Genomic DNA, 19096 nt, shown 5'->3' on the forward strand with positions numbered 1-19096 from the left:
GCTTGATATCCTTTCAAGTTGCCTACCATCTCAAATCACGAACTGTAACTTTATCTTTAAATTCACACACTCTTGCTGAAAACGTGGATTTCCAACTATGTCCGACACGGGTGAACCAGCCCCCCCCCCCCCCCCCCCCCGATAACTCCGTTATCACCCCCACCAAGATATCACCCTCTCCCCGTTATCACCCCCTACCCCATATCACCCCCTCCCCGGTATCACCCCCACCCCGATATCACTTCATAGGAGTGATTATTTGTTTGTTTCTTTATTGCATTTTTATTTGGTATTGCTCTTTTTAAAAACAATTATATTTTATTAAGTTAGAATACAAATCTCAGGAAAGAAGTTGGAGATTTATTTATCTAACTAATTATAATTTTTAAGGGCCCTTCAGAGATTCACGGGCCCCTTCTTGGCTCTCCGGGCCCGGACCGATGTACCGGCTGAACCAAGACTACTGCTTGATATCCTTTGAAGTTGCCGACCATCTCAAATCACGAATTGTAACTTTATCTTTAAATTCACACACTCTTGCTGAAAACATGGAATTTCTTTAATTATGCCTGACCCGCCCCCCATTCCACGTCCTTCCACTACCTCCCCTGCTTGGTTCCTTTTCATGCACTGCTTATTTGTGTCCTGTTCTCTTTTTTTCTTATTCCTTTTTATTACTAAAACAGTTGTCTGTGTTTGTTTCTTTATTGCATTTTTATTTGATATAGGGGCTTCATCAGGGGCCCACTTGCCATCGGGCAAGCTGACACCCTGGCCAGTCCGCCACTGCTAGTCGCTGTGGTCCAAACCCCTTCGGAAAGTTTTTCTTCGGAAGGAGGGGGGGGGGGGGGGGGGGGGTACCAGCGAGAATCCCTGGACATTAGAATTCAAATTAAATCCAAGATCCAGTGGGAGCACTTATTAAGCACTTCGTCGGGCATCTCAAAGTGCTGAACGTACAATGAATGACTGAGGCGCAGTGACTGCCGTACGGAACTAAACTAAAATAATGACATTGAAACAATCGAATGAGGTCTTTGAATATTACAAACTGGCGGCAACACGAGTAGAAAGGGAACGCGCGCCCTCTCACCTGGCCGGGAGCGCGCATTCATCTGGACGCGCGCCCTCCTTTATCACCTATCCGTGCGCCCGCCCCTCTCACTTGGGACACCCACGCGCGCGCCCTCCCCTCTCTCCTGGGCACGCCCCGCTCACCTGGCGCGCGCTCTCGCCCCTCTCTTCTGGCCCGCGCGCGCCCGCCCCTCTCACCTGACGCCCTCGCGCCCGTTCAGCTGTCACAAGCGCGCGCGCGCGCCTTGCTGGTCGCCGGCCAGTTGCGAGCTGAAGCGCGCCCCCACCCCGCGGTGGTGCGCGCATGTGGACCTTTAAACTGTAATTTTGACCCGCTCCTGCAATTTATGGTTTGTGGCTGTGCGCGCGCTCCCGAGCGAGGGCCGGCCCTCCGCCCGCGTGCACGCGCCGTGAAGCGCAAACACATTCTGCCAAAAAAGAAACCCACAACAGAAGCAACAACATAAATGAGAAGGAAAAAAAAAAGAAATCCCGGAACCGAGATGGCGGAAGCGCTCATTGTGTGAAAACAGAGAGAGAAACATTCACTCGGAGCAACTTCGAACATAATGAAAGGGTTTATTTTAAAATGCAAAGCGAAGAACCCCAGCTCGCAGGAAAACGTGAAGAAAGCGAATCTTCACTGATGCTAAATTCTGTGCAACATTTTTTTTCTGGAACAAGGGAATAATTCCACATTTTAATTTTTTTTTTGCAACATCGGGAAGGTGCAGAGAAGTGGAAAGGAGAGATGAAGAGTTGCAAGATAAAACTGCATGTCTGAGAGGAGAAACAGGAAATAATAAATTCATTGAAAGAAGTAACCGCAGCTTTTGCCGGTCGAAGAATGGCTTCGAAGGAGCGGCTGTACGAGCTCTGGCTGTTGTACTTCACCAAGGTGAGTCCCACACCTGGGCGCGCAGGGCCAGGGCCGCCAGCCCCACACGCGCTGCCCTCGACCCTGGCTCAATGCTCAGCTTCGCTTGCGAAGAAAAACAAATATGAAAATAAACCTCAGTGCACCGTGACTAAAGCAACTGGACTCACTTTTTTTGTGTTGCCTTTGAGATTTACCTTTGCGTTCTCCTTTTATATCACCTTTAAAAAAAAAATGTGAGCTCTCTTTTGGAAGAATTATTATTTTAGGACAGTTAGAGGTCGCTATCTTTGCTTCTGCTGATTTTTGACATGTTTATGTGTAAGGCAGCCTAACTGTGTTTGGCGGTAGGATTGAATTATGACCTTTTTTTTAAAGCATTCCAGGACTTGAGGTTTGTTTTTATTAACGTCCAGTTCAATTGTGTATTTAAAAGAAAAATAAGTTGTTTGAAAGTAAGTTGGAGTGATCTTCATTCAGATGGAGAGAGGTGGCTGCAAAACTGGTTCAGCCTTAGGTGTGGTGTGTTTAGCCAGAACGCAACAAAAAAACACAATACACTCTCAATACTTCTGGTCCCAGGGCGAGATCAAGTGCGCAGTAATAGTCCAACATATTGTCGATTCTAATCGTTTGTGATGCCTGGGATTGTTCACGCTCAGATTTAGAATTGGCTGCGTTGCAAGTCACATCGTTGTTTCCAAATTGCATCTGTTGCACTTGGAGAAAATGAACTGTTATTTTTTTTTGTTCTTCATTTGCGTCACTGTTTCCTGAAGGTGCTTTTATTTTCGTTGAGTCGATTATTTATAGATATTGGTTTGGGTGCAATACTGTTTACATGTACATATGTATAATGTGTCTGTCCATTGTGTTGGAAATGGCAATCCCCAAGGTAGGGTTTGTCTGACATTGGATTGGAGCAGCTACTGCTCGAGGAACTGGGGTCCGCACACGTGTTTGAACACTCGGGGTACGTGTTGGGTCCTCAGGTGGCACCCTTCCTTGAACCTTTGGGCTCTGGCTGTATGCAGTTGTGTGGAATTCCACCCTCAATTCTAACTCCTTTTATAGACATCACACATCACTTTAACAATTCCAGGGAATCCAGCCGACCTTTTTGTTTCTTACCGATTTATATCTTGCCCACAGCTCCTCGGCTCCCTCATGATGTATTTTGGGGAGGACTGTGACACATCAGACAGCAGTTATTGGCATCTAGTGGGAAGCATCACAGCCAGCCCAAATGTGTCTGCACGTGCAACAATCGGGTATGGGAACCCTGGCAAATATTGTTCCCCTTCTCTGACTGAGATTTTAGTCCAGGATACAGGTCACTCACCAGATTTGGAGAAAGTATTTGGATGAATGGACAGATTTGACTGCTGTAATTTATGACTTCTAGGGTTTAATGCTGCACATGATTAACCATATTCTTGTTTTAAGAGGAATGCGGGGCTGAGGGCACAAATTGCAATTGATGCTTTAGAGGTGAACCATGTATCTTAGTGAAATCCTCTAGGATATGAGTTCAAATGCAGAATGGGAGATGGAAAGTCTCTTCTGTCTGTTGACTGTCAGGTGTTCTGGATAGTTCCTGCTAGGGGTAGGATTCTCAGCATAGCAAAGCCAATCATTTGACATCCATTAACACAAAATTGGCTGGGTATGCCAAGGTTGGTTAATTTGGAAAAACGAAATGGCAACCTGTTCAAGTAATGAATACCTTTTATGAGTTTTAGGTAGTACCAAGATTTGTGACTCTAGATATCTGGCAGCACTGCATCCTTCCTTGTACTGTACTTTTCCATTTTCTCCATTTAGCTCAACTACTCAATTGTTACATTCCCCCTCGGGGAATGAGAAACAGACCAAAACCAACTCTGCCAACACCCTGCTCGACCTCCAGAGGAGGTCATGATGGTGAATTCAGTGACAGTGGGGATTGTCATGGAAGAGGAGCCAGGCAGGCATAAACCCAACTTTCACTGTTCTGTGGGCAGGACAATGTGAAAGGAATGTGTTGGTGAAATGGTTAAATCGAAGCATTCCAGATTTTGCACTCCGCTGCTGTGAGAACTAAGTAAATGGTAAACAGTGTGTACATCACAGCAGCTCTGTGGAGAAGCCAAGTGGAGCATGTGCTTACAAGTATTGTGCTTAGCAAACTCATGTGACTTAAAGCAAACACGGATTCTCGTATAGCTTGTATGGAAAGTGGAAACTAAATAGTGTTGCAGTAACAAGAATGACTTGCTTTAAATAGCCCTTTTCACAATCTCAATATGCCCCAAAGAAGTGGAATGGAATACTCTTCACTTGCCTGGATGAGTGCAGCTTCACCAACCCTAGAAGCCTTGCACCATACTGAACAAAGCAGCCTGCTTGATCGACACAACATCCACGATCTTCAATATCCATTGCCTCCACCTTGAAAGACATTGGTGGCATTGTGTACCAGTGCATGGTGGCACAGTGTGTAGCACTGCTGCCTCGCAGTGCCAGGAATCCGGGTTTAATTCCAACCTTGGGTGACTGTGGAGTTTGCGCCTTCTCCCCGTGTTTGCGTGGGTTTCCTGCAGGTGCTCCTGCATCCTCACACAGTCCAAAGATGTGCAGGTTAGGTGGATTGGCCATGCTAAATTGCCCCTTAAGTGTCCAAAGGTTGGGTGTGGTTACAGGGACAGGGCGGGAGGTGTGGTCCTAGGCAGGGTGCTATTTTAGAGGGTCGGTGAAGACTCGACAGGCCAAATGGCCACCTTCTGCATGCAGGGAATCTGAGCTACAGGTAATGATAACTATAAAAACCCATCTGGTTCACTAATGTTCTGTGGGGAAGGATATCTTCCATGTGATGCCAGATCCTTAAGTACCTTCTGAAATGGAGGGCAATTAGGATTGGGCAACAAATGATGGCCCAGCCCACAGTGACACCCACGTCCCATAAATGAATTTTAAAAAACTTTTCAAACCTGTAATCTCTGCCACCTAGAAGGACTGAGGCCAATGATAGTCCTACCTACCAACCTAGCGAAGGTCAGTTAACTGAGCAAACTGTGTGGAATTCACCATAGGTACGTATCTAATTGAGAAGAGCCACTAGTATTGAGCTAAATTAAACTTGTACCATAATGACCAAAGGAGCAGCAACAAATGCCACTGGAGAAGCTGAAACCTAAAAGTGTTAGCATCTTGGGAGAACCACTGCACTTGCACTGGGGGGTGGGGATGAAAATTTGATTACTCTGAGTTTGGATTAGACCCATGTTGCTAGGAGCTGATGGGTGAGGCTACGTTGCATCACATCAAGGAGCATGAACATTGAGAAAGATGGTCCAGATGAGCATGTAGTTACTGTCAGTGCAATGGCGGAGGCTACATGTCCAACATCTCCATCAAAGAGATCCTTTATTATGAGGTAAATCCCTTTAGGGAGCATCTTTAAGTTGTACATACCATAACATGGTGCATTTGAGCTCCAGGGAGTAAACTGATCTCAGCTGGATGAACTGTGGAATGGGAGGTTGAAAATGAAAATGAAATGAAAATCACTTATTGTCACGAGTAGGCTTCAATGAAGTTACTGTGAAAAGCCCCTAGTCGCCACATTCCGGCACCTGTTCAGGGAGGCTGGTACGGGAATTGAACCGTGCTACTGGCCTGCCGTTGTCTGCTTTAAAAGCTAGTGATTTAGCCCAGTGTGCTAAACCAGCCCCTTTATTAGGTTGTGGGATCTAAGATCCACAATAGAAATTCAGAGTTTTTAAAGGGTTTTAAAAGTTGTTTTCTGGCTGTATTTTCACATTTTTTTGCTTATCCCTCTTTGCCCTGAGTAGGCAGTCGCATCAAAGGCCATTAAGAATCAAACACGTATCTTGAGACTGGAGTCATAGAATCATAGAATTTACAGTGCAAAAGGAGGCCATTCGGCCCATCGAGTTTGCACCGTCCTTGGAAAGAACACCCTACTTTTTTTAAATAAATGTTTTTATTGGGTTTTTGAACAAAGTATATTTACCATTATGTACACAGGATAAGAAATATATATATACACACACATATAGAAGAGAAGGGCACACCCAAACATACCAAAGAAAAAAAAAATAGTAAATATTAAAAAAAAATACAATAAAAAATAAAATAGAATAACTGGTAGGGTATTGTGCACCAGCTCAACAGCAGCAACTCTGTACACCTGGCTAAATTATTTACAACATAAGTAGGCGACTGTTTGCGGGGGGGGGGGAAGGGGGGGAATGGGGGGCTGGTGACTGGGGAGGTAAATATACATTTGGGTGCCTGAGAAATAATTACAGTGGGCAATACTCGAATGGGTTTGATGTCGTTGTCATTTGCTTCTCCCGGACGGATCTCACTGCCGTCACGCGCTCACCTCTGCTTCTGCCGTTCCTCCCGTCTTTCATCTTCATTCTCCTTGTTCCCTACTCCTGGAATTGCCATGTTCGTTATTGTATCCCGTGCCTTCCTTCCGGCTCTCATTTCCCTGCCTCCCCCACCTCCCTGGTTCTCTTCTCTTGTTCCCTATCTCTTCCCCTCTTTCCCCCCCTCCCGTGGTTCGCCTTTCTTTCCTCTTAGGTTTAGCTGTCAACCCCCCCCCCCCCCCCCCCCCCCCCAAGTCTATCTCTCCCTTTCATGCTTTGGCTACTTTCCCCTGATTCTTGGCTACCTGGCTATTCTTCCTCTTGTTCGTTGGCCACAAACAGGTCCCGGAACAATTGCATGAATGGCTCCCATGTTCTGTGGAAGCCGTCGTCTAACCCTCGGATGGCGAATTTGATTTTCTCCATTTGGAGAGATTCTGAGAGGTCGGACAGCCAGTCTGCAGCTTTGGGTGGTGCTGCTGACCGCCAGCCAAACAGGATTCTACGGCGGGCGATCAGGGAGGCAAAGGCAAGGGCATCTGCCTTCCTCCCTAAGAATAGATCTGGCTGGTCTGATACCCCGAAGACCGCCACTTTCGGGCATGGCTCCATCCTCATCCCCACCATTTTGGACATTGCCTCGAAGAAGGCTGTCCAGTACCCTGCAAGTCTGGGGCAAGACCAGAACATGTGGGCATGGTTGGCCGAGCCTCCTTGGCACCGTTCACATCTATCCTCCACCTCTGGGAAGAATCTACTCATACGGGTTCTTGTTAAGTGGGCTCTATGTACCACTTTTAGCTGCGTCAGGCTGAGCCTTGCACACGTGGCGGTGGAGTTGACCCTTTGCAGTGCTTCGCTCCAGAGGCCCCACCCTATCTCAATCCCCAGGTCTTCCTCCCATTTCTTTCGTGTTGAGTCCAGTACAGTGTTGGCCCTTTCTATCAGTTGGTCATAGATGTCACTACAGTTTCCTTTGTCTGGTATGCTTGCGTCCAGTAGTTCTTCCAGTAGTGTCTGTCGTGGCGGTTGTGGGTACGTCCTTGTCTCCTTTCGTCGGAAGTTTATGAGCTGTAGATACCTTAGTTCGTTCCCCCTTGCTAGCTGGAGTTTCTCTGTCAGTTCGTCCAGTGTTGCGATCCTGCCGTCTGTGTATAGGTCCCTGACTGTCAGTGTCCCTCCGTCCTGTCCCCACCTTTTTGAAGGTGGCATCAGTCAGTGCTGGTGTGAACCTGTGGTTTTTACAGATGGGAACTTTGTCCGACATTTTGGTCAGGCCAAATTGCTGCTGTAGTTGGTTTCAGGATTGGAGGGTGGCTATCACCACCGGGCTGCTGGAGTATTTTTTGGGTGGGGATGGGATTACCGCCGTGGCGAGGGCCCGGAAGGAGGTCCCCATGCAGGAGGCCTCTTCCGCGCGCACCCACTCGGCTTTGGCTCCTTGATCCATCCCCTTATTCGCTCGGCCGTCGCCGCCCAGTGGTAGAATTGTAGGTTTGGGAGGGCTAGCCCCCCCCCCCCCCCCCCGGATTTTGTTTTTTGTAGGACCTTCTTTGGGATCCTAGCATTTTATGAACACCCTACTTAAGCCCACACCTCCAACCTATCCCAGTAACCCCACCTAACCTTTTGGACACTAAGGGGCAATTTAGCATGGCCAGTCCACCTAACCTGCACATTTTTCTTCCTGTGGGAGGAAACCGGAGCACCCGGAAGAAACCCATGTAGACATGAGGAAAATATGCAGACTCTGAGCATGCAGACTCCGCACAGATAGTGGCCCGAAGCCGGGAATCAAACCTAGGACCCTGGTGCTGTGAAGCAACTGTGCTATTGTGCCTCCCACGTGTAGATCAAATTGGGTAGGTTTATTCCCTTCTGTGATGTACTTTAGTTTGGTGAACCATTTTTGGTTATAAGGCAATCCAACAGCTTTCATGATTTCTTTGGTTTCAACTCCGAAATGACACGATTTTTTTTTTTTTCTAATCCCATTTCCCAACTTGCCCTGACTGAATTTGAACCCACAACCTCTAGATTGTTGATCTTATACCATAGCCATTCCTAATCACTCTCAATCAATCACCGGTGGAAGGACCCTCTGGTGAAAGGGGAATTAGCTCAAGTGGTAGAGCACTAGCTTCGCATGTGAGAGGTAGTGGGATTGATGCCCACATTCTCCACTCGATTTTACGGTAGCATTGTGGATAGCACAATTGCTTCACAGCTCCAGAGTCCCAGGTTCGATTCTGGCTTGGGTCTCTGTTTATGCGGAGTCTGCACATTTCATAGAATTTACAGAGCACAAGGAGGCCATTCGGCCCATCGAGTCTGCACCGGCTCTTGGAAAGAGAACCCTACCCAACCCCACACCTCCACCCTATCCCCATAACCCAGTAACACCACCCAACGCTAAAGACAATTTTGGACACAAAGGGCAATTTAGCCTGGCCAATCCACCTAACCTGCACATCTTTGGACTGTGGGAAGAAACCGGAACACCCAGAGGAAACCCACGCAGACACTGGGAGAACGTGCAGACTCCACACAGACAGTGACCCAAGCCGGGAATCGAACCTGGGACCCTGGTGCTGTGAAGCAACTGTGCTAACCACTGTGCTACCGTGCTGCCACATCCTCCCCGTGTGTGCATGCGTTTCCTCCGGGTGCTCCGGTTCCTCCCACATTCCAAAGATGTGCAGGTTAGGTGGATTGGCTGGTTACATAAATTGTCCTTGGTGTCCAAAATTGCCCTTGGTGTTGAGTGGGGTTACTGGGTTATGGGGATTGGGTGGAGGTGTTGACCTTGGGTAGGGTGCTCTTTCCAAGAGCCGGTGCGGACTCGATGGGCCGAATGGCCTCCTTCTGCACTGTAAATTCTATCTATGATAAAGACAGGGATGGGCTGAGATGTGTTGCAAATCTGGAGTTGAATGATTTTCCCCACTTGTTATCTAGGTCCATTCTCAAAAAATAGCTATTTGGTACAGGTACTAGACATTAGCCAGTGTTCAGAGAACTGCAACTCAGCAAGAACCAGCACCCTGTTGATCGGGGTGGAGAAAAGTGGTGGCCAGGAAGGGAGGGGAAAAAAAACCGAATGGAAATTTGTCATGGAAATACGATTGAGTTCAAAAACAAAACGTGTGCATCTTCTGATGTTGGTACTCTGTTGTGACCAGTGACATGTGCATTCTAGTTCAGGTAGCATCAGTTCTCCGTGTTTCAACAAAAAATAAAAGTGGAAATAAAAACAAAAGTAGATGGGAGGAGGGTTTAATGTAAGGTCAAACAGTGATTTTCTTTTTTCTTTGTCCATTTATGAGATGTAGTCGCTGGCTAAGCCGCAATTTATTTCACATCCCTAACTACCCTTGCAAATTGTGCTGCCTCCTTGAACCACTGTCTTTGTTGTAGGAACAACCACAATGCTGTTCGGAAAGGAGTTCTATGATTTTGACCCAGTGACGGTGAAGGAACGGCGATGTAGTTCCAAGTCAGGATGGTGTGTGACTTGCAGGTGGTGGTGTTCCCATGCACTTGCTGTGCTTGTCCTTCTAGGTGGTGGAGGTCATGAGTTTGGAATGTACTGTTGAAGAAGCCTTGGTGAGTTGCTACAGTGTATCTTGTAGATGGTACACAATGCTGCCACTGTGCATTGGTGGTGGAGGTTGTAAATGTGGTGGAGGTTGTAAATTTTGAGGGTGGGGGTGGGGGGGCGGTCCAGTCCAGTCCAGTCCAGTTTCTGATCAATGGATAAGACTTCCAAGATGTTTTAATAATAATCTTTATTATTGTCACAAGTAGGCTTACATTATCACTGTAATGAAGTTACTGTGAAAATCCCCTAGTCGCCACACTCGGGCGCATGTTCATATATACTGGGGGAGAATTCCGAATGTCCAATTCGCCTAACAAGAACATATTTTGGGACATGTGGGCCGATACCGTTAGTTGGATTCAGTGATGCTAACATCATTGAATGTCAAGAGGAGATGGTTAGATTTTCTCTTGTTGAAGGTGTAATTTCCTGGAACTTGTGTGGCATGAATGTTACCAGTTATCAGCTTAAGCCTGTATATTGTCCCAAGTCTTGCCGCATATGGACACGGTCTGCTTCAGCATCTGAGGAGTTGTGAATGGTGCTTAGCTTTGTGCAATCATCAGCAAACATTCCCACTTCTGACCTTATGATGGAGGGAAGGTCATTGATGAAACAGCTGGTGATGTTTTGGCCTAGATCATGGTCCTGAGGAACTCCTGCAGTGATGTCCTGAGATGATTGACCTCCAACATTAATGACCATCTTCCTTTGGTCTAGGTATGACTCCAGCTAGTGGAAAGCTTTCCTTCTGATTCCCATCACTCTAGTTTGCGAGGACTTGTTGATGCTACATTCTGACCAATGTTGCCTTGATGCCAAGGGATCATTCTCAGATCCTCTCTGGAGTGCAGCTTTTGTCCATGTTTGTTCAGAGGAGCTTGTTCCAAAGGGAAAGACAGAGAACATGTATTTAAATAGTGCCTTTTACATTCTTGGGAAGAATCCCAAGAAGCTTCACAGCCATTGATGTATTCTTAAGCATTGTCACTGTTATGATGCAGGAAAATATATTCAATCTGCGAAGTCCCACAAACCCATTTCATGACTAAATGAGCTGCTCTAATGATGTTGGTTGAGGGATAAATGACACTGGAATAATTCTGCTGGTTTTCAGATAACCCTGAAGGACCCTTTACTTCTACCGAGACCAGTCAGGGTCTCAACTTCGAATGTCACCTGAAAGACCACAGCTCCCACAATGCTGGCAGTACTGTGATCAATACGGTGCTGGTTTTTACTGAGTTGCAGTTCTCTGAACATTAGGGCAGCAGAGCAGAGCTTCTGATTGGCTGTTCCGGGGAGATTTGCATACGTGCAGTGCGGTCAGCGTAAGTTGAAGGCGTGCCTGCGCAAGTGACCCGAGGAGTTCGAGTGAAGGCAAGCATCCAGCAGAGGGCAGCAGAACAGAGCTTCTGATTGGCTGTTCCGGGGAGATTTGCATACGTGCATTACGGTCAGCATAAGTTGAAGGTGGTTTGTGAAGGGGCTGTTCTTGAGTGACAGCTTTACCTGAAATACTACTTGCGTAGTGTCTCCCACCCATCCTCCTCCTCTAACCAAAAAAAAGTTCTGTCCGCCGGATTGCTAAACTAACAAGTTTTTTTTTTTAGTTTTTAGTTTTCAGTATTGGGAAGTTAGTTCAGTGGGAATGGAGGCTAGGGCAGTTGAATGTTCCTCCTGCAGAATGTGGGAGGAAAGGGTCACCTCGAGTGTCCCTGCTGACTACATCTGCGGGAAGTGCACCCAACTCCAGCTCCTCGAGAACTGCGTTAGGGACCTGGAGCTGGATGAACTTTGGATCATTCGGGAGGCGGAGGGGGTTATTGAGAGGAGTTATAGGGAGGTAGTCACACCTCAGGTGAAAGAAGAAGGTAGATGGGTTACTGTCAGGGGAGGAAGAGTGAACCGGCAGGCAGTGCAGGGATCCCATGTGGTCGTTCCCCTCTATAACAAGTATACCGTTTTGGATACTGTTGCGGGGACGACTTACCAGGGATAAGCAATGGGGCACAGGTCTCTGGCACAGAGTCTGTCCCTGTTGCTCAGAAGGGAAGGGAGAAGAGGAACAGAGCACTTGTCATTGGGTACTCCATAGTTAGAGGAACAGACAGGAGGTTCTGTGGGAACGAAAGAGTCTCACGGTTGGTGTGTTGCCTCCCAGGTGCCAGGGTTCGTGATGTCTCTGATCGTGTTTTTGGGATCCTTGAGGGGGAGCAGCCCCAAGTCGTGGTCCACATAGGTACCAACGACATAGGTAGGAAGAGAGATGGGGATTTGAGACAGAAATTCAGGGAGTTAGGGTGGAAGCTAAGAGCTAGAACAAACCGAGTTGTTATCTCTGGGTTGTTACCCGTGCCACGTGGTAGCGAAGTGAGAAATAAGGAGAGAGAGGAGTTGAACACGTGGCTACAGGGATGGTGCAGGAGGGAGGGTTTTGGTTTCCTGGATAATTGGGGCTCATTCTGTGGTAGGTGGGGCCTCTACAAACAGGATGGTCTTCACCTGAACCAGAAGGGTACCAATATCCTGGGGGGGAGATTTGCTAGTGCTCTTCGGGGGGGGTTTAAATTAATTCAGCAGGGGGATGGGAACCAAAATTGCAGTCCCAGTGTACAGGATGTTGAGAGTAGTGAGGTCAGGGATGGGGTTAAAAGTTCGAAAGAGGGCACCGGCAAGCAAGACGCTGGTTTGAAATGTGTCTACTTCAACGCCAGGAGCATCCGGAATAAGGTGGGTGAGCTTGCAGCATGGGTTGGTACCTGGGATCTCGATGTTGTGGCGATTTCGGAGACATGGGTAGAGGGACAGGAATGGTTGTTGCAGGTTCCAGGATTTAGATGTTTCTGTAAGAACAGAGAAGATGGTAAAAGATGGGGGGGTGTGGCATTGTTAATCAAGGAAAGTATTACGGCGGTAGAAAGGACGTTTGAGGACTCGTCTACTGAGGTAGTATGGGCCGAGGTTAGGAACAGGAGAGGAGAGGTCACCCTGTTGGGAGTTGTCTATAGACCTCCGAATAGTTCCAGAGATGTAGAGGAAAGGATTGCAAAGATGATTCTTGACAGGAGCGAGAGTAACAGGGTAGTTGTTATGGGGGACTTTAACTTTCCAAATATTGACTGGAAATACTATAGTTCGAGTACTATAGATGGGTCAGTTTTTGTACAGTGTGTGCAGGAGGGTTTTCTGACACAGTATGTAGACAGGCCAACAAGGGGCGAGGCCACATTGGATTTGGTACTGGGTAATGAACCCGGCCAGGTGTTAGATTTAGATGTAGGTGAGCACTTTGGTGATAGTGATCACAATTTGGTTATGTTTACTTTAGAAGGGCAGCACGCTGGCCTAGTGGTTAGCACAACCGCCTCATGGCGCTGAGGTTCCAGGTCCGATCCCGGCTCTGGGTCACTGTCCGTGTGGAGTTTGCACATTCTCCCCGTGTCTGCGTGGGTTTCGCCCCCACAACCCAAAAACGTGCAAGCTAGGTGGATTGGCCACGCTAAATTGCCCCTTAATTGGAAAAATGATTGTGTACACTAAATTTAAAAAAAAAAAAATGTTTACTTTAGCAATGGGCAGGGATAGGTATATACCGCAAGGCAAGAATTATAGCTGGGTGAAAGGCAATTATGATGCTATTCGGCAAGATTTAGGATGTATAGGATGGGGAAGGAAACTGCAGGGGATGGGTACAATCGAAATGTGGAGCTTTTCAGGGAACAGCTACTGCGTGTCCTTGATAAGTATGTACCTGTCAGGCAGGGAGGAAGTTGTCGAGCAAGGGAACCCTGGTTTACTAAGGAAGTTGAAGCACTTGTCAAGAGGAAGAAGAAGGCTTATGTTAGGATGAGACATGAAGGCTCAGTTAGGGCACTTGAGAGTTCCAAGTTAGCCAGGAAGGACCTAAAGGGAGAGTTAAGAAGAGCGAGGAGAGGACACGAAAAGTTGTTGGCGGATGGGATCAAGGAAAACCCTAAGGCTTTCTATAGGTATATCAGGAACAAAAGAATGACTAGAGTAAGATTAGGGCCAATCAAGGATAGTAGTGGAAAGTTGTGTGTGGAATCAGAGGAGATAGGGGAAGCGTTAAATGGATATTTTTCGTCAGTGTTTACACTGGAGAAAGACAATGTTGTCGAGCAGAATACTCGGGTTCAGTCGATCAGGCTAGATGGAATTGAGGTTCACAAGGAGGAGGTGTTAGCAATTTTGGAAAATGTAAAAATAGATAAGTCCCCTGGGCCAGATGGGATTTATCCTAGGATTCTCTGGGAAGCCAGGGAGGAGATTGCAGAAACCTTGATCTTTATGTCGTCTTTGTCGACAGGAATAGTGTCGGAAGACTGGAGGATAGCAAATGTTGTCCCCTTGTTCAAGAAGGGGAATAGAGACAACCCTGGTAATTATAGACCTGTGAGCCTTACTTCGGTTGTGGGTAAAATGTTGGAAAAGGTTATAAGAGATAGGGTTTATAATCATCTTGAAAAGGACAAGTTGATTAGCGATAGTCAACACGGTTCTGTGAAGGGTAGGTCATGCCTCAAACCTTATTGAGTTTTTTGAGAAGGTGACCAAACAGGTGGATGAGGGTAAAGCGGTTGATGTGGTGTATATGGATTTCAGTAAGGTGTTTGATAAGGTTCCCCACGGTAGGCTATTGCAGAAAATAAGGAAGTATGGGATTGAAGGTGATTTAGCGGTTTGGATCAGTAATTGGCTAGCTGAAAGAAGACCGAGGGTGGTGGTTGATGGCAAATGTTCATCCTGGAGTTCAGTTACTAGTGGTGTACCGCAAGGATCTGTTTTGGGGCCACTGCTGTTTGTCATTTTTATAAATGACCTGGAAGAGGGTGTAGAAGGATGGGTTAGTAAATTTGCAGATGACACAAAGGTCGGTGGAGTTGTGGATAGTGCTGAAGGATGTTATAGGATACAGGGGGACATAGATAAGCTGCAGAGCTGGGCTGAGAGGTGGCAGATGGAGTTTAATGAGGAAAAGTGTGAGGTGGTTCACTTTGGAAGGAGTAACAGGAATGCAGAGTACTGGGCTAATGGCAAGATTCTTGGTAGTGTAGATGAACAGAGAGATCTCGGCATTCAGGTACATAAATCCCTGAAAGTTGCCACCCAGGTTAATAGGGCTGTTAAGAAGGCATATGGTGTGCTAGCCTTTATCAGTAGGGGGATTGAGTTTCGGAGCCAAAAGGTCATGCTGCAGCTGTACATAACTCTGGTGCTGCCGCTCCTGGAGTACTGCGTGCAGTTCTGGTCACCACATTATAGGAAGGATGTGGAAGCTTTGGAAAGGGTTCAGAGGAGATTTACTAGGATGCTGACTGGTATGGAGGGAAGTTCTTACGAGAAAAGGCTCAGGGACTTGAGGTTGTTTTCGTTAGAGAGAAGGCTGAGAGGTGACTTAATAGAGACATATAAGATAGTCAGAGGGTTAGATAGGGTGGACAGTGAGAGCCTTTTTCCTCAGATGGTGATGACCAACACGAGGGGACATAGCTTTAAATTGAGGGGTGGTAGATATAGGACAGTTATCAGAGGCAGTTTCTTTACTCGGAGAGTAGTAGGGGTGTGGAACGCCCTGCCTGCAACAGTAGTAGACTCGCCAACTTTAAGGGCATTTAAGTGGTCACTGGATAGACATATGGATGAAAATGGAATAGTGTAGGTCAGATAGGCTTCAGATGGTTTCACAGGTCAGCGCAACATCAAGGGCCGAAGGGCCCGTACTGCGCTGTAATGTTCTATGTTCAATTCCTAGTACCTTTATCAAATAGCTATTTTTTTGTTGGTGGACCTGGATAATGAGTGGGGAAGATTATTCAACTCCAGATTTGCAACACCTTTCAGCCCATCCCTGTCTTTCACCAAAGGGTCCTTCCACCAGCGATTGCTTGATAATGATTAGGAATGAGCTGTCAGCCTGGATTCTTGTGCAGAAGTCTCTGTTCTGAACTTAGTCTTTTCACTCTGAGCCAAGTAAAATGAACATTGAGCCACAATTGAAAATGACCCCAGAACAGGGATGCTGTAGTGGAGAGAGGCAGAAGGGTATTGGCAGTAATCCAGCTATGGAGGAGCCGCTGACTTCTCAGAAGTGTTATGAAGCTGTGGCTGGCTTAAGGGGCATCTTTAAGGGTATATTTGACTCTTCAGTAATGTAAAATGGGTGATAGCAGAATTAAAATCAGTAGAGGTATAAAATGGGCTGCCAACTTGTTTTGTTTTATCGCAGTCAAAATCTACCCCGAGGATTGGAGGCTGATATTCGAGCACATAACAAGCTAGTAAAACTTAGCAAGTGATAAGGAGGAAGACTTGACTAGAGCATCACAGGATAGATTGATCTCCTTCACTTACAATCTGCATCAACTCTGAACATTAAATTGATTTTTTAATATAAATTTAGATTCCTTTCATTTCCTTTAAAATCTAATCAATCCTGTTACTGCAGGGGTTCCATTATTGTCTCTGCCTGTCAGACTGAATCTCATACATTAAGACTTTTATTCTTTAAAAAATTCTAGTTAATGAATGTAAGTTTTGTTTTAAATATAAAAGTACACAAGTTGGGAAACAGACTTTGGGAACTTGCTTCATAGAACCACATAGTGAACAAATCTTGCAACTACAATAGAAGCAGACATCACAGTTGAATTGGAAATGTTACCATAGCAATTTACCGGTACAATGGAAAATTTGACACGAAGTGTGACCAGCAGGAAATGGACCCACTTTCCAAGGCTTGAGTTCAAATCTCAAAACTCAGTCGATTGGCTGACAATAACACTACCGTTGGCATCAGTGCCTCTGGGTCAGGCAGTTGTTGGGGGGAGTGGAGAAATAAGCTCTGGTCGGTGCCTTCTGATGCCGACAGGAATATGTTTGATTCTTTGATTATTGGATATGGCAAAGACCATGGTTTGAGGTAATGCCTGACACAGCTTTTCAAAATTTATGTACGATATTGAGTATAAATACTGGAATGGTTCCCATTTGGTAGTGAATGGATATTGAGGGGATAGAAATTGAGGATAATCACTGGAATACTGAGGATGAGAATTTATTTAAAAATATTTATTTTCTTCGAGAGGATCATTAGCATAAGGAATGCTTTACCACAAGTGGCTATAGACAGTAACATTACATATTATGATCCCAGACTAGACCCCAACAAAGGACAGGATACTGGACAGAAACCCCAATATTTTATTTTAATTTTGAAAGATTGTAAGGAAAGGATCCCTTGCTTCAGGGGTGATTTCACATAAAATAAGGATATGGTAGAGTAAAACAGACTTTATTACTAACACAATATTAAAATATCTTTGACATCACACAAGAAAAATAACTCACAATTACTCCTTAAACAATGCTAATCAATACAGTGGTACAGTAACCCTGAACTGCTATCTTTATTCCCACTCAAGCAACAAGAAAAAACATCTTGGCTCGCAATCCACTTTAAATGCCATTAGCACCCTGGCTTCCCTGTTTTACAGAGATGTCTGGATACTCTATTTTGAGAAGATCTTTTGACATTGCTTTAAAGAAAAGATCTGACTCTTGTCAGAACCATGCAGGAACTCTGGCTGTATTTCTTCAGAAGCTGTTTCAGCTGGTTTGTTTACCTTTCCAGCGACTTTGCCAGTCAGTCTACAGACATATCTTTTACCAAACTGTAGTGCGAGCAAAATCTTGACTCCACTCACGGCTTCATCTAAAAACTCCACTGACCTGCTTTTATGCAAAATGTCTGATACCTTAGCTTCACCCAGTAACTCCATAATCTCACCAAACTGAAATCTAATTAACTTATCCCTTAATCCAAACAAAACTGCATTAGCCCAAGCTTATGACAATTCCCTAATTGCACCCCTGCCTCCCAACCTTTCAAACCAGAATTCTTTTAAAACACGACTGCAGCAGTCACTGACATGTTAATCCAAGCTTTTAACCCTTACTGCATCAAAGACCTATAATACAATATGTCTGAAATTCCAACATTCATCACATACTTGAAATGGAATTGGATGAGTGTCTGAAAAGTAGGAATATAGAGGAAGGGAACAGTAATGGGGTGGAGTAGATCATTGCAGGTGATGAGTTAGCAGTGACTCAGATGCAAAAGACCAAATGTTGTCCTCTGCAGTAAGTCCTACAAAGGCCCTACCATTGTTAAATGGCCACTCAGTGGCTGCACATAGCCCTGAGACTACTCCAGGAACAGTCAACCTTTTCAAGAGATGAAGAGAAAAGAAACATTTAATCTTCAGTCGCAATGCCTGATGCAATATGAGTGCAGTTCTGAACTGGTTGTTATTGCCTGCTGCAAGTTGAAAGCAGATCATTTTTGTTTTCTAAATTTAGAATTAAAAAAACATAAACAGTAATTTCAATGTTTGGAGGATAGATTCCCTTTTGAGAAATGTTCAAATACTACTGAACCAATACTGCTGAAAGACAGAAAGAACAGGTAGAAATCTGGGGTAGAAAGCCTTCATTAAGATTGACTAAATACCAATTTGCATCAGTTTGACTCATTTGGTGCCTTTCAGTCAGAGGTTAGCGTGTTCAAGCCCCACTTTCCAAGGCTTGAGTTCATAATCTAAGTCACCACTCCCAGTGCTATACTAAGAGACTACTGTATTGGTGGAAATGCCATAAATCAAATGAGACGTTAATCCAGTTTGATGCCCAGTTAACTGTTGAGGTGGATATAATATTTCTTTAAAAAAACTCCCATGGGTTTCCTTCTGTGATTTCACCATTCTGTAGTTCTAAGAAAATCTGGGATTTCAGATAAACATCCCTCCCTCGACCAAGACTAATGAAAACCGAAGAATAGGCCATCATTAGTTATTGTTTGTGGGACATTGCATGCCAGTGGACATTGCATTTTATACTACTTATACATCTTCTTAGGCAGTGCCTCGGGATCAAGGATAACTTTCTTTCACTACAGTTTGCGTCCTGAGATGGCTGATAATGCATCATCTGCAGACTCTGCCATATGAATGGCAGGTAGTGATTGAAAGGCTGGGTAGATGAGATGTTTTAGACGTTTGTGTGCTTCCCTCTGACACCTCTGCCTGCTCATGATGAAGTCACCCTGTGTTCGGTGCCTTTCTAAATCACAAGTCAGGA

General features: G+C 45.7%; 1 protein-coding gene across 1 annotated transcript in view; it reads left to right on the plus strand.

The window, feature by feature from the left end:
- The first annotated feature begins 1365 nt into the window (after positions 1–1365).
- The window catches only part of nbeal2 (neurobeachin-like 2), a 333597-nt gene continuing 315866 nt past the window's right edge, over positions 1366–19096 (plus strand). The window contains exon 1 of the mRNA XM_038808910.1: positions 1366–1972. Within this exon, the coding sequence (XP_038664838.1) occupies positions 1922–1972 (51 nt within the window). The 5' untranslated portion in view covers positions 1366–1921. The remainder of the gene's footprint in view (positions 1973–19096) is intronic.

This window comes from Scyliorhinus canicula, chromosome 10, assembly GCF_902713615.1.
Source record: "Scyliorhinus canicula chromosome 10, sScyCan1.1, whole genome shotgun sequence".
Classification (NCBI taxonomy): domain Eukaryota; kingdom Metazoa; phylum Chordata; class Chondrichthyes; order Carcharhiniformes; family Scyliorhinidae; genus Scyliorhinus; species Scyliorhinus canicula.